General features: G+C 45.7%; 1 protein-coding gene across 1 annotated transcript in view; it reads left to right on the forward strand.

Annotated features, from left to right (window-relative positions):
* LOC127058554 (zinc finger protein 92 homolog) overlaps positions 1–13,732 on the forward strand; it is a 30,842-nt gene extending 17,110 nt beyond the window's left edge. Inside the window, exons 4-7 of the mRNA XM_050968699.1 lie at positions 2,733–2,859; positions 12,276–12,392; positions 12,801–13,100; positions 13,437–13,732. Of these exons, the coding sequence (XP_050824656.1) occupies positions 2,733–2,859; positions 12,276–12,392; positions 12,801–13,100; positions 13,437–13,687 (795 nt within the window). The 3' untranslated portion in view covers positions 13,688–13,732. The remainder of the gene's footprint in view (positions 1–2,732; positions 2,860–12,275; positions 12,393–12,800; positions 13,101–13,436) is intronic.
* Positions 13,733–14,352: the final 620 nt, after the last annotated feature.

Genomic DNA, 14,352 nt, shown 5'->3' on the forward strand with positions numbered 1-14,352 from the left:
GTCCAGAAAACCTCTGCACAGAGGTTTCCTTCCAGCAACGATCCCCAACGCTCATGCTCACCACGGACGCTTCCCTGATTGGTTGAGGAGCACATCTAGGGGAACACAGGGCACAAGGCCGGTGGTCTGCATCAGAGACACATCTACACATAAATCTCTTAGAGCTCAGAGCAGTGAGGAGAGTGTGCCTTTATTTTCTTCCCCTCATAAAGAACAAATACCTGCGAGTCTTAACAGACAACATAGCATGTATGTATTACATAAACAGACAAGGAGGAGCCTGATCACATTCCCTCTGCATGGAAGTCATTCGACTATGGAATTGGTGCATACGACATTGAATACAGATCATCACTTCCTACCTACAAGGCTGTCATAACACGACTGCCGATGCATTCAGCAGACACTTCGCGATGGAACACGAATGGGAACTGCACCCCACAGTACTCCAAAAAGCTCTTCTCCCACTGGGGCAGGCCGTTCATAGATCTCTTTGCCATGACTCGAAACTGGAAATGTCCTCCGTTTTGCTCCAGGGCGGGACTCGGGACTGCATCCTTAGGGGATGCATTCATCATCCCATGGAATAACTGCCTCCTGTATGCCTTCCCACCTATCCCTCTACTACACAGAGTTCTTCAGAAGGTTGCTGACGACAAGGCCCAGGTCATCCTTATTGTCCTGGCTTGGCCGAGACAGACATGGTACCCCCACCTTCTCCGCATGTCCTCCCGTCACCCATGGGCTCTCCCCAACAGACCAGACCTCCTTTACGAGGACAACGGACAAGTCTTTAACCCCCAGCTCCAAAAGCTCCACCTCACAGCCTGGTTCCTTCATGGTTCCAAACCCATGAACTAGCCTGTTCCGAGCAGGTCCAACGTGTCCTATTGCACAGTAGGAGAGACTCCACTCATAAAACCTACCTTCAGAAGTGGAGATGTTTCGCATAACCATTTAGCACTCAATAATGTGACCCTCCTTAACATTCTAGACTACCTCCTGAAACGAAAACAAGACGGACTCTCGATCAGCTCCATCAAAGTGCACCTGGCGGCGCTTACCACCTTCTGTGACCTATTGGATGGGTACTCACTCTTTACACACCCCACCATTAAACGCTTTCTCGCTGGCCTGCAAAACCTTTACCCTGAAATTCATCCAACAGTGCCTACATGGAATTTTAACCTCGTACTTCATGCCCTCATGAAACCTCCATTTGAGCCGTTGGCTACCTCCTCTCACCTCCATATGTCCATGAAGGTTCCTTTCCTAGTTGCCATAACATCAGCGAGGAGAGTTGGAGAAATGAGTGCCCTCATGGCCCACCTTCCCTACACTATCTTCTCCAAGGATAGTCACTTTGAGACCACATCCTAAATTTCTTCCTAAGGTGGTGTCAACCTTCCACCTCAACCAACCTATATACTTACCTACTTTCTATTCCAAACCTCACAAAACTCTGCAGGAAGCAACCCTGCATACTCTCGATGTGAGGAGAGCAATTGCCTTTTATTTAGAACGGACTAAACCATTTCGCAAGTCTCCAAGACTCTTCATTTCCATTGCCAAAAGATCAAAGGGCACGACTATCTCTAAACAACGTCTATCCAAGTGGATTTCTGACTGCATCAGATCCTGTTACCGTGCGAAGAATCTTCAACCGCCCGATAACATTAGAACTCATTCCGCTAGAGCCATGTCGGCATCCATTGCCTTCTTACACAACATTCCCATTCCTGATCTCTGCAAGGCGGCTACATGGTCATCTGAACACACGTTTGCAAAACACTATGCTGTCATGCAAGACACCACTGTAGATGCAATAGTAGGCCATACAGTACTATCTTCAATACTCCCTGCCGCATCTCCAAAGTCCCACCAACCTTAGTGGGTACTGCTACACATTCACCTAGAGTGGAGAACCCACAGGGACAGCACTTGAAGAAGAAGAGAAAGTTACTCACCTTGCAGTAACTGAGGTTCTTCGAGATGTGTGTCCCTTTGGGCGCTCCACTCCCCGCCCTCCTCCCCTCTACTTTGGAGTACTCATATGATGCTCCACGGTAGAGAAGAAACTGAGGAGGGTGTGGGGTGCACACACTCAGGAAGATTCCAACTAGACAGGAGATACCATCTGGGTGCGTGCGCCCCAGCCAGGCACTGCTACCGAAAATCTTCGATCGACAGCCCCAGGACGCACCGTCACCTAGAGTGGAGCACCCACAAGGGGACACATCTCGAAGAACCTCAGTTACTGCAAGTTGAATAACTTTCTCTTTGTGGAGCAGAAAATAACGCAGCTCCATTGTCCTGGGACAACTGACTAGACTCGTAGTGCTGGAGCCTGACCTGACTAACCAGTGGCTGCTGTGAGATATGAAGGGGGCACCCACCTGTGAGACTTAGGGAGATTCCCCTCCCTTCACATCCAGCTCTTCAGAATGGGGAGGGTGTTGGGAGTCCTACCAGGGAGCTGTCTCTGGACTCTGCTAAGGGCTCCATCTCCTGAATCAGTCTGTGGCTAGTAGGTGTGTGATGGCTCTGCTGAGAGAGAGGAGGGGCTCTCTCTTTGTTCCCTCCCCCTGGTGTTTCCTGGATGCTCTGAGCAGGGTGGGGGTGGGACTCTGACTGCAATCCACCCAGAGTTTCTGTTTGGCTCCTGTCCCCCATGTACAGGGGGACTGTGAGTGGAGCAGCAGGTACTGAGTGTTGGACTCTTGATTTTTCAGAGGCCGGTGACCTTCGAGGAGGTGGCTGTGTACTTCACCAGGGAAGAGCGGGCTGTACTGGACCCCACTCAGAGAGCCCTCTACTGGGATGTCATGCAGGAGAACTATAAGAATGTGACCTCGCTGGGTAAGGGTTACTCTCCCCTCAGTTCTTGGAATGGGAAAAGAAGAGAGATGGTTCATGCCAGCCACACAGTGCCACCTCTACTCTCCCCTGTTTCAGCATCACCCCAATATGCTAGTGACACACACGCTACCAGAGACCCTCCCTTACTGCAGAACACTTTGGGAACAGAGCACAGGAGCCATATCGCACAGTGTCAAATATCTCCTGTTTGCTCAAGTGAAACTGAGGATTAGGTGAGGCATAATCAGCAGAAGCTTCCTACCCCCGACCTCTCAAACCCTGAGCCTTCTCCACCCAGACCTGAATGTGCTTGGGGTGTAACAAGCAGGCTGCTGGAGTCAGAGCTGCTGGTCCAGGGTTTCTTATCAAACAGACTGTCCGTGTGTCCTTGAATACTGGCTGGGGGTATCCAGAGAAGGAAGCTCAGTGGTGGATTTAGCGTTAGTGGGGCCCTGTGCTCAGCTCCATTTTAGGGATCCCTCCTTGGGACACAGGCAAGAAAAAGAACATTCTCTCATTTCCCTCCCACCCCTATTTTTCTTTTTTTTCTTCCTCCTCCTCCTATAAGTAATAGGAAGTAAATGAGGCTAAAGTGAGGTCTCTTGATTGTTTTTGTGGTCTGAGTTTTCCACAGACCACTTGAAAATCGCTGAGCGTCTCATTGCATCACTTAATGATCTTTCCAAATATTGTTTGTACTGTTAGCTAACTATTGTAAAGCACTCTGGATAAGAGCCCTTTATAAAAAAAATTAAACGTTGGGGTGCAAGGTCTGGCCAGGAGTTAAGATGTGGGAGGGGGCTCAGGGCTGGGACAGGTGGTTGGGGTGTGGAGCACTTACCTGGGACAGCTCTTGTTTCATGCAAGCAATGCAGATGGGGATGTGGGGGGGTAGGAATCAGGGTTAGCCGGAGGCTTCTTGGAGGGGTGCAGGAGTCAGGGTTCGGGGGTGTGTGAGGGGCATGGGGCTGGAGAGGGGAGGGGTTATGGGTGGTTGCAGGAATCAGAGAGGGCAGGGAACTGGAGTATTTTTGAGAGCAGTGAAAGAGAAAGGGCTGGAGGTGTGAGAGGGGGTGCAGGGCCTGGGAGGGAGGGTGCAGGAGAAGGCTGGAGATTGGGGTACAGCATCTGGCCAGGTTTTAGGATGCAGGAGGGGGCTCAGGGTTGGGGCAGGACATTTAAGTGTGGAGTGCTTACTTTGGGCAGCTCCAATTTGATGTGAGGGATGCAGATGGCAATGTGTGTGTGTGTGTGCAGGAGCTCCCATATTTGGTGCTCAGAGTGGGGATGAGGAAGTGTGGAGGGGTGCAGGAGTCAGAGCATGGGGTGTGAGGGCTGGGTATGTGGGAGGGGGTGCAGGAATCAGGGCTGTGGTCCTGGGGGTGCTCCCAGCCCCCTACCCTGGGTGGCTCACAGCAGGGGGTGAGGTGGTATGTGATAGGGGAGTGCTTAGTGAGCAAGCGACCAGGAAGCTTTGCAAACAGGGCTGCTAATGAGGAGTTTCATGAGGGAGTTTGGAAGAGGGCAAGGTTCTCTTCCCATTCTTTAAATATTTAAGCTATAATACAAACTTCTTGATTGAAACACAAACCCTGTTGTTAACCTAGGTAGCTGTAAGAGAGAATGCAGGCAGAAGCCCAGCAGGAGAGTAGGGGCTATCCTGTTTATTGCTCTCAATGTAGCATGTGTGATTACCTGCCCTGTGGGCGGGTGGCGTATGTGTGCATTTGGTGCAAGGAACTCCTGGCCCTCAGAGACCGCATGGAGGCTTTGGAGGCCAGGATGGTGGAACTGGAGACACTAAGGGAGGCAGGGAGGTATGTTGATGAGGCTTTCCGGGACACTTGTAGATTTCTCCCACCTCCGGTCAGACAGCCACTGCGCTGTTGAAGAGAATGAAAGGCCCAGGGAAGGAGAGCAGTCTGTGGGAGTGTTGCAGGCACAGAGCGTGCCCGAGGCAAGCAACAGTGGTTCGTTGCCCAGAGTGCGTAGCACCAATAAACACACCATGGTGGAGAAGCAAGCAAAGTTTGAGATTTTAAAGCGGTGCAGGGAGGCTGACGCCTCAAATCAAGCACAGCTAAAACAAGCAGTCTGTTCCTTTATATTCCATGAGAACTTTTTTTGCTGACTAACAATTCCCCGTTTTCCCTCGCTCTTCTGTCCGGCTGCAGCAATCTTTTCTCACACACTTCTTTGTCTTTTCCCTTCCTCTCTCTCTTTCTGCTGCAGAGACATGTTTGCTGTGTCTAAAAGCGGCCTTGAAACTTGCTTCAATTTAGCTCCAGTGTGTTACAGCAGGGAACTGGCTGTTACAATCAGAAAACTAACTGCTGACATTACATTTTACAGCTTTTAACATATTAGGTTACACTTGGTTACACAAAGTGTTTAACATGGAGGAACATTGGTTCATTGAGGCCTGAGCAGGAGGGCTTCATCGGCATTTGTGATTTTCCACCCTCCCGAGTTACCTAGGGTTATGCCTAGTGACACCAACAACTTCCTTCTTTGAGAACACTCAACAAACTTTTGGCTGAGTTTTTTTATACTTTAAGGACAAAAAGCAATTAAGCTCTAGGGAGCTGGAGTGCTTTACAGCAAGCAAGCAAGAGGAGAGTAATGATACACAACACCACACCAGTGAGCAGGAGGTGAACAATGCCTCCCCTTAGTCCTCCCAGGTTGGGTAACCAGTCCCAGAGGAAATTAGAAATAGTGGGTTTTCTTTCCTGGGCCTTTTACTGTTTAAAAGTCTGTTTGGCTGACAGGATGTGCTTGTTAATATTCTGTGTGTTTTCTGGGACATAAGTACGGCATTTATTTCCTATACAGGTGGACACCCCGCCCTGTGAAGCCACACTTTCACCCAGAAAGTGTCCACGTATGTCTTTATGATTACAGATTAGATGGTATTTTTGATGTGTCTGTAAGGGCAGTGGGCCAAGTCTGATACTTAAGATTACTTCGAATGGCCATCAGCTGGTTATTCAGGAAATTCTGAATTTCTAAACATACTAGATCCCACTGCAATGCCCTTCCAGCCTTAGTGATATTTAATACCATTTTTCTTGATGTAGTACTATAATACACCTGTTATTTAACTATTCTCAGTTACGTTTAAAATGCATTGACATTAATAGCATGGGGGGGAGGGTTATATTATTAGTTATTTTTCAGGACACAGGTCACAGCCTGTAGAATAAACCCCAAGCTTCAATTAAACCACATTCCCAAGCACAGGTTTCACAAATGTTCTCCCGCCAGTGTATAATTTTTTGGTTTTTTAACAGGGTTAGTTTTTAATGTTCTTTTTAGTCAGGAATTTCTGGACTTAGGCAATTTTTGAGTGTTTCTTTTTTTTTTCAAAACAGTTGTGGTTTAGTATTCTACAGGGGAGAGGTTACCAGCACATTACCCTGTAATGGTTTTGATTTTTTTAGAAAAATTTAAAGGCACAGTAGGTCTGTTAGTGGGCAAGGGAGAGGTTACTAGCACTTTACCTTGTACTTTTTCCCTACTGTCTAGAAGGCACAGTGGAGCTAGAAGGAGAAATAGGCTAAACATTAATAGGAGAATTCTCCCAAGGTAGAGGGGTCTTTTTGCAGTGAGAACCATGGGTCCAAGCAGTCAGCCTTTGGCACTTCACAGCGGTGTTGGTAGTCAGCAGGGCTTAATAAGGGCCTTTTTAGCATGGAGCCAAAGCAGTTTTTTGTTGGTGGACCTTTATATCAATTTAGTTTCCTGGTTTCAAGGAGTGGCAGGACTGCTAGGGTTTTTGGATAGCGCTTGCTTACCTGTGAGAAAATAAACCTAACGCATTTTATTAGTGCTTGGCAGTGTTTTGCAGATTTTATAGCTGCGTGGGCAAATTTAAGCCCTTCTTTTTCTGGTTGTTAGCCAAATCTTAACTGTGAGCAGTGTCCTTGAATGGAGTTAGTGTTTTATTTATAGCCTGAGCTTGCTAACTAATTATTTTTTTCAGTTAACTTATTTTGGTTTTTGTCCTTTTTTTTTTTTTTGGCTTTTTTTTAACCTGCAAAGGAAACTTTTACTTTTTACTTATACACCTTTTCTCCAACAATGAACACCTACACATTGTCATTATACAGTACATTAGTTTTATTATTTAATATATGCCACACACACCCTTTTACTAAAATAACCTTATTACAGAACTTTGGAGCAACAAGCTAGAACAAGCACACCCACTTCGAGGAGTTTATTTAATTTAACTTTTAGTCCAATAGCTTCCCACCTTCCCCAGCCCTCTGGCTAGAAATCTGAGGTAGCCAGAAAGATCTCATGTACAATATGGGGAGTGGGTTAACTTTTCATGTCTTTGCTTTCAAAGACTGTTGGTATGCAAATTTTAACAACAATTTTTGCAATTAACAATTTGGCCAATGAATTTTTCTTTTCTTAAGGAAATGCATTAGACTTTAGCATATTACATTTTTCTGATTTATTCAAACACTTTGTATTCCAAGTTGAACAAAACAAGTATTTGCATTTTAATTTAACCTTTTTGTTTGATTTTAAAATAGACTATTCTATGAAATTATTAAACACAACAATTCCAGCCACAAGACAAAACACCACAAGACAGAACATAGGACACAGAACATAAATTCCTATTGTGCCAGTAAATACATGGTACTTAGAATGCTGTTCAGCTGGCATTATTTTTCTTTGATTATTTGAAAGACAAAAAAAACCAGAGGTCTACCCCTTCTGGGCAGACAATCATTGCTTAAAATATACAAATACCCTTGTTGACTTCAGGCAAAACAGAGGAATGACCTTATATTTTCTTGTATTTGTTTCATAGGCAGCCCAGGTTTTTAATTACATAACACTGTATGCATTCTTTAGCTAATTCAACTAAATTGAAATGATTGCAATCCATTAATTTCTTTGCCTGAATTTATTTACAAAGATTTTACAGACACCAAGAATTTTCTTCTTTAGCATTTTTACAAAGTTCAACTGCTGTTCCCTTCAACAACTACAGAGTTAACTTCTTACTTTCCCTTAAATTACTTGCTTGTTTTCCAACAGCCACTTTAATTAACTTAACTTACCATTTCAAGAAGGTCCTGGGTATTTGAAATCCCCATGATTACACTTACTGACTCCTTCCTTCCACTACACCCTTAAAGTTTTCCAATCTGTTTTCCAATCTCCCTGTCTGTTGCCTGCCCGCCTGGACCCGATCCTGCTTTTTTTGCTGAACCGTCCCTTCCATGGGCACCAACTTGTTCCACTACCAGTTTAGCTAGGACGGTGGGCTTTTTAACTAGGCCCCACCCCTCCTGGTCTCTTCCCTTAAACATTCTTACTTATAAGACTACCCGAGTCCTCCCTCATGAGGCTTGTCACCTGGACAGAAACACATGGCCCATTGGGCAAAGGCCATTTACTTAACATATAATCCAGAACCCTTTAGAGGGTTTACCCAGAGACCCATCCATCTGTCTGCTGACACTTAAACAGAAAAGAGAATTACACAGAGCAGAGGAACTTACAGTCTAAGCCAGGCTTTCCCACTTCTATACACTGACCACTACAGGGGACGGGACAGAAGGATCTCAATTCGACCTCAGAGCTTCCTCGCACGCATGGCTTCCACTTCGAGGAATTACGAACGAGAGGTTCAGTTTCGCCCACACTCCTAATGCCCAAATGAACAGAGCAGAAAAACAACACTAACCGGTTAAACAAAACAGAACCAGAACCAGATAGCGTTTTTTTATTCTATTAGGACTCACTTTTAATCATGCAGTTTTCAACATATAACACCAACAGTACCAAGCAAAGCAAAGATAAAATAACAAGGGTAAAACAAATAGATGGTGTAAATTTTGCAGGGCTTCCCCCTTCTTAATTGCTTACCAAACTGTGACAAATTTTTGTTACCAGTCTATCCCTCGTGTCAGGTGATCAGACTGACACTACAGGATCGTTGGAGGAAGATAAAGAAAACACACCATATAACTGAATTTTAAAGCTTCATTAATAAAATAATACAACAACAACAGAGAGTGTTGGGAATGCTCCCACATCACTCAGGAAGACATTAATGCCCCAAGCCCTAAGCTCCTTTCATACTCACACACGAACATTCAGACTGGCCACTTCTGTGTATAATGTTCAGAGAAGGGGGAGAGGTGGAAGGGAGATTATTCTGTATACAGCTTGTCCAGAATTTTCAACATGCTTCTGCTCTTGGGAGGGCTGTTCTCTTACACCCTGGAATTTCCTGCGGCGTCTCTTTCAGAGATTCCAGTCCAGGTCGGCTGCCTGTGGCTTCTTCGGTGTCACCAAGCCACACTGGCTCCAGGGTCACAAAGGCACACTGTTGGATTTTACTGGACAGTTAAGCTTTGCAAATGTAATTTCAGTTCTGTAACTTGCATTGCCTTTGGTTCGCCTCTGTCTATATTTTTTCCTTCACAGCCAGCTGGGGCCGAAAGCAGTTTTTCTTTGTACTTAGCATAGCCTGCGTTGATTCTTGACCTTGAACGCAGAGCAACTTTCTTTTTATCCCTGGGCCAAGCTGAATTTCAAATTAACCCATTCCTTTCCTCAATAGACAAATTTGCTCATGTTTTGTCAGGGCTTTTTGGTGATTAAACACTCCTCTTAGATGTATGATCTTATCTAGATTGAAGTACCTCCTAGTGGGCATTGTTTAGATGGATTTTCATTCTTGTAAATATTCCAATTCTCTAAATACCTGCAGGTTGTTGAACCATAATGTACGTACATGTAATATGCGGGAGTACCCTTAGGGAGTGAGGTGGAATGTTTAGACTGTCCCCCACCCATTTTCCACTTACACACACAGGGAGGGTGCTCTGTCTGCGCTAGTGGCACATAAACTAAGGATCTCTCCCTATAGCATACTCACACAGGGGAGGCTAACGAGGATGACCACGACCCTCCTAAACCTCCCTTCAGCAAAGAGCGTCGGCTAGTCTCTGGGAGATGGCGCTGCTTACTCTGATTGCATCCAGTGAGATGATCAGACTATCAGTAGCCCACACGGAAAGGAAAGGGGGAGGGAAGGTGGGTACACACACTCCTAGATCCTGATAGCTTCCTCACTGGACGATGCCAGGCCGAGTCAGCTCACCATGGGTCGGATCTCCTAAAGATCCACTAATTACTGGGCTTGTGTTGGAGTAGTCCTGGTCACGAGCTTTTGCTTCACAGGGTACTCTGGGCATCTTCCGGTAACAGTCACTCACACTGGCCCCCAGTACCATTTTGCATCTGATCTTTCTTTTTAGCTTCAACAGGGAGAGAGTGCACTAGGACATAGGGTCTCCCCTTTCTAGACAGGTCCCTTCTTTGTTTCTGCACTATCCCTAACCTGCTTTTGAATCCTTGCACTCCGCCAGATGGGGGAAGAACAGGAGCTATGGTGGGGGATTTTTTTACAAGAGCTCTTCATACAAACAGCTTCAGAAGCTACTCGTTCACTGAGAAAACAGGAGTAATTGGAGGATCATGTTATAATTAAGTGATCCTTCCGGTGGCCACCTTTTCTGCTCTTCTAGTTGATATTGAGGCCAGTCTACTGTACAGAACTTTTTCAGTTTATTCTTAGTTATTGGATCCGAGCCAAACACCTTCCAATTCACTAGAATGCATTCTAAGAGTGTACACCTTCCCTGGCGCCCCATACCATGCCCTTGACCCATTATATGACACTCTATCGTCTAATGGGAATTACAATGACTGGGCATCCCCAGCCTCGAATTACAATGACTGGGCCTCCCCAGCCTCGGGCAAAAGTCCACACTACTGGACTGTTCCTACCTTATCCAAGGGACTGGTTCCTCACCATCGCCCTCAACTTCTTCTCCGCTACTCAAGCGCATTGCACCATTGTGCCCTCTGGGGTCGGTTGAACTGCATCTCCGCCGAGGCCCCCGGTGAAGTCACTGGTGTGCACTGGGCGTCGGTCATCGCCGCAATCCATTGACACCAAGAGGGATCCAGGCAAGGTTAATTTTCAGCCTCAAGCCCACTGTTGGGCGCCTAGAACTGTTGCCGGCACAAAGTGCCCGAGGCCAAGAAACAGCAGGAGGGCAGGGTCCGTCGCCCGGTGTGCCGCGCCAATAAACACACCAGGTTGGAGAAGCAAAACACAAGTTTATATGAGCTCAGATAAGGTGCAAGGGAGAAATAACAATCTCAAATCCTGCACGCCCACATGCAGGCGGGGCACTAGTATTTATATCCCCACCCTTGTATCTTTCTTTTTGTACTTTTCCACTGTGTAAGCTACTTTCTCATGCATATGGCCTTGGCCATAACATCTGTTTTTCATTTGTCTTATCTAGCATAAGCAATATCTAGTACTAACTGGTTTTGCTAACTACGGCCTTATTGTTTAGCAGTCAGCTCATAAAACAGGTGGTTACAGTCAGCACATTAATACAGAAGGTTACAAATGTTTAGTGAGGCTAACACAAAGGCTTTTAACATGGAGGTACTTTGGTGCACACAGGCCTCAAGCAAGAAGATTTCTACCTAGTGGCACCAACATAATTGTATCTCACTACCCTAATTAACTTAAACATAGCAAAATTAATTATACAGCAGACAAAAACAATTAGAGAACCAGACTGATTAACATTGTAAAAGTGGTGGCCATGAAGATAAAATAACACAAAAATGAGGGTTTCACAACCACAAGCATTGAGAAGTGATTTTTTGCCAAACAGGCTTTCAAACTAAGTTTTCTCTAACCATCTTAAGATCTGTTTTTTTATCTGGTGGTGATGGGCACTATCAGGACAGGATCATCTTCCTAACAGCCCAATAGCACCTTATTGCAGTGTGACCAGTTTGGGATCTGAGGATGTGATCCTTGGCTTCTCAGCTTATGGCTGCCCCTGCTGCTTAGCCAAAGGACTTACTGTAAGAACAAGGCCTCAGACTGTCACAGTAAGAGAAGGCCCTTACAAATACAAACAGTGATTTTGATTCTTTGTTTTCATACTCCTGTAAGTAGCTAAGTGATAAAAATACACCTAAGTTCTTAAACTATAGGCTTGACAGGCAGGCCTGAATATCTCTATTCTAACAGTGGGTTCTATCCCTTCCCCCATTCTGTGTCTGTCTTGTGTATTTAGATTGTAAATTCTTCAGGGCATGGGCCATCTACTATTCTCTCTTTGTACTTTACCTAGCACAATGGGGACCCACTGTTAGTTGCTCCTTAGCACTAATGTAATGAATATGATTTAAAATCATAATAACTCTCCTGCCTCTTTGAGCCAAGGAAGCTGGCCTTGGGATGTTACTGCTTAACAATGAGCTGGGAGTTAAAACCATGGACTATTCTTTGTGACAAGTATCCCACAAATTCCACTGACCTCCCTGGTTTTCTTTGCCTGCAGTAGGTTTTCCAGTTTCCAAACCTGATGTGATCTCACAGCTGGAAGGAGGGGAAGAACCATGGGTCCCAGACCTCCAGGGCTCTGAGAAAGAAGTGCTTCGAAGAGCTGCCTGCAAAGGTGAGGACTTGGTTAAACCAACTCAACAACTGTGTGGGAATGCAGGAAACATTTAGGATGCCCTACAAAGACCCTAGGAACTCTACACGTTCAGGATTGTTCCCTGCAGATGTAGAATCATTATGGCAGATGTCACTCATGGCTTCCAACCTATTCTGACTGACAACTGGCAGCAGGTCGCTCCCCGATCTCAGTTTACCCTGAGTGTTCTCGTGAGATGCAGACCAAAATTGATCTCTTCCTCTCTCCTCTGGGGAAGGGTTTGGGGAAAATCAGCTCCTGATAGGTTTGATCTCTCCCACACATATTTTGGATTGTTCATCCCTTTTTCCATTCCTCTCTCTGAGATTTTCTTTCTTTCCGGTGCAGGTAATGATCTATGTCTGGATTCTCTCTGTCTCCTATCAGGTGATGGGATGGTAAATCAGAATGAGGAGGAGAAATCCCATCAGGAAGATGCTGAGCAAGAAGAACCACATAGAACTTTATCAGGAAGATCCAAAGGGAATGTTTCCTGGAGTTGTGCACTCCGAGAAGAAACAAAAGCCTGTGAGACTCAGGGTAGGCCAGAGGAAAACTTTAGTAGCCTCTCAGACCTTGTAACAAGCAACAGAATCAACTTGGAAGAGACACGGTACACATGCCATGAGCGTGGGAAAAGCTTCAATCAGAGCTCTACCCTTATCAGACATCAGAGAATCCACACAGGTGAGAAACCTTATGCATGCACTGAGTGTGGGAAATGCTTCAATCGGAGCTGTGCCCTTATCAGACATCAGACAATCCACACAGGTGAGAAACCTTATGGATGCTCTGAGTGTGGGAAATGCTTCAATCGGAGCTCAAACCTTAACACACACCAGAAAATCCACAAAGGAGAGAAGCCCTACACATCCTCAGAGTGCGGGAAAATCTTTAGTCAGCGCTCACACCTCATCATACATCAGAGAATCCACACAGGAGAGACGCCTTATACGTGCCCTGAGTGTGGGAAAATCTTTAGTCAGAGCTCTGCCCTTATGAGATATCAGAGAATCCACACAGGGGAGACGCCTTACACGTGCTCTGAGTGCGGGAAAAGCTTCAGTCAGAACTCAAACCTTATCAAACATCAGAGAATCCACATGGGAGAGACGCCCTACACATGCTCTGAGTGTGGGAAAAGCTTCAATCGGCGCTCAAACTTTATCGCACATCAGAGAATCCACACTGGGAGAAGCCCTGCACATGCTCTGAGTGTGGGAAAAGGTTCAGTCATTGCTCAAGGCTCACTAGATATCAGAAAATCCAGATGAGAGAGAATTGTAATAAATCCTGTGACTAGGGTTGGCCAAAGAATTTTTTTTAAATCACATTTGCTAATTCCCACATAGTGATTTTTGCATCATCTTCACCGTGGTTTCTCAGCTCCACCAGATAAGTTGCCTTCTTCTGCCTTTTGCAGCTCATCCTTCTTTGGGGTCAGTCCTCTGATATTTTCTATCAACTCCTTTCCTTTTGAGTCATAGGAGTGTGTGTCCCTCCTGCCAGGAATGTTCATCAGCTCCAGGTGGGGGAGAGAGAGGTTTGATCCCAACAAGCTACACTGAGGCAAAAACTACCTGTGCCTTCCATCCACTAGGACTGTACATGGCGTTGGCTGCTCAAGTTAGTCTATAAGGTGCAGCAGGATTCTTTGCTGCTTTTACAAGTTAGTGATCTTCATGTAAAAATTGTAGTGCAGATGCAGTCCAAGTGCAGTGGTTGGCATTAGTTTTCCCCTTGACCTGACCTAAACTCCATCACTGTTCCTAGTCTAAACTAACCCTGAGCATCACGGTTATCTTGTTCCACCATTTCAATGCAATTGTTAGTCATCGAGTTCTCTCTTTGGGAACAAATTGTTTCATTCCCAGTTGCTCTGATGTTGCTTCAGGTTGTGCTGGGGAGCAGATATTTTTATTATCATTTTCCGCAGTTA

The sequence above is a fragment of the Gopherus flavomarginatus genome, chromosome 9 (assembly GCF_025201925.1).
Source record: "Gopherus flavomarginatus isolate rGopFla2 chromosome 9, rGopFla2.mat.asm, whole genome shotgun sequence".
In the NCBI taxonomy this organism is placed as follows: Eukaryota; Metazoa; Chordata; order Testudines; family Testudinidae; genus Gopherus; species Gopherus flavomarginatus.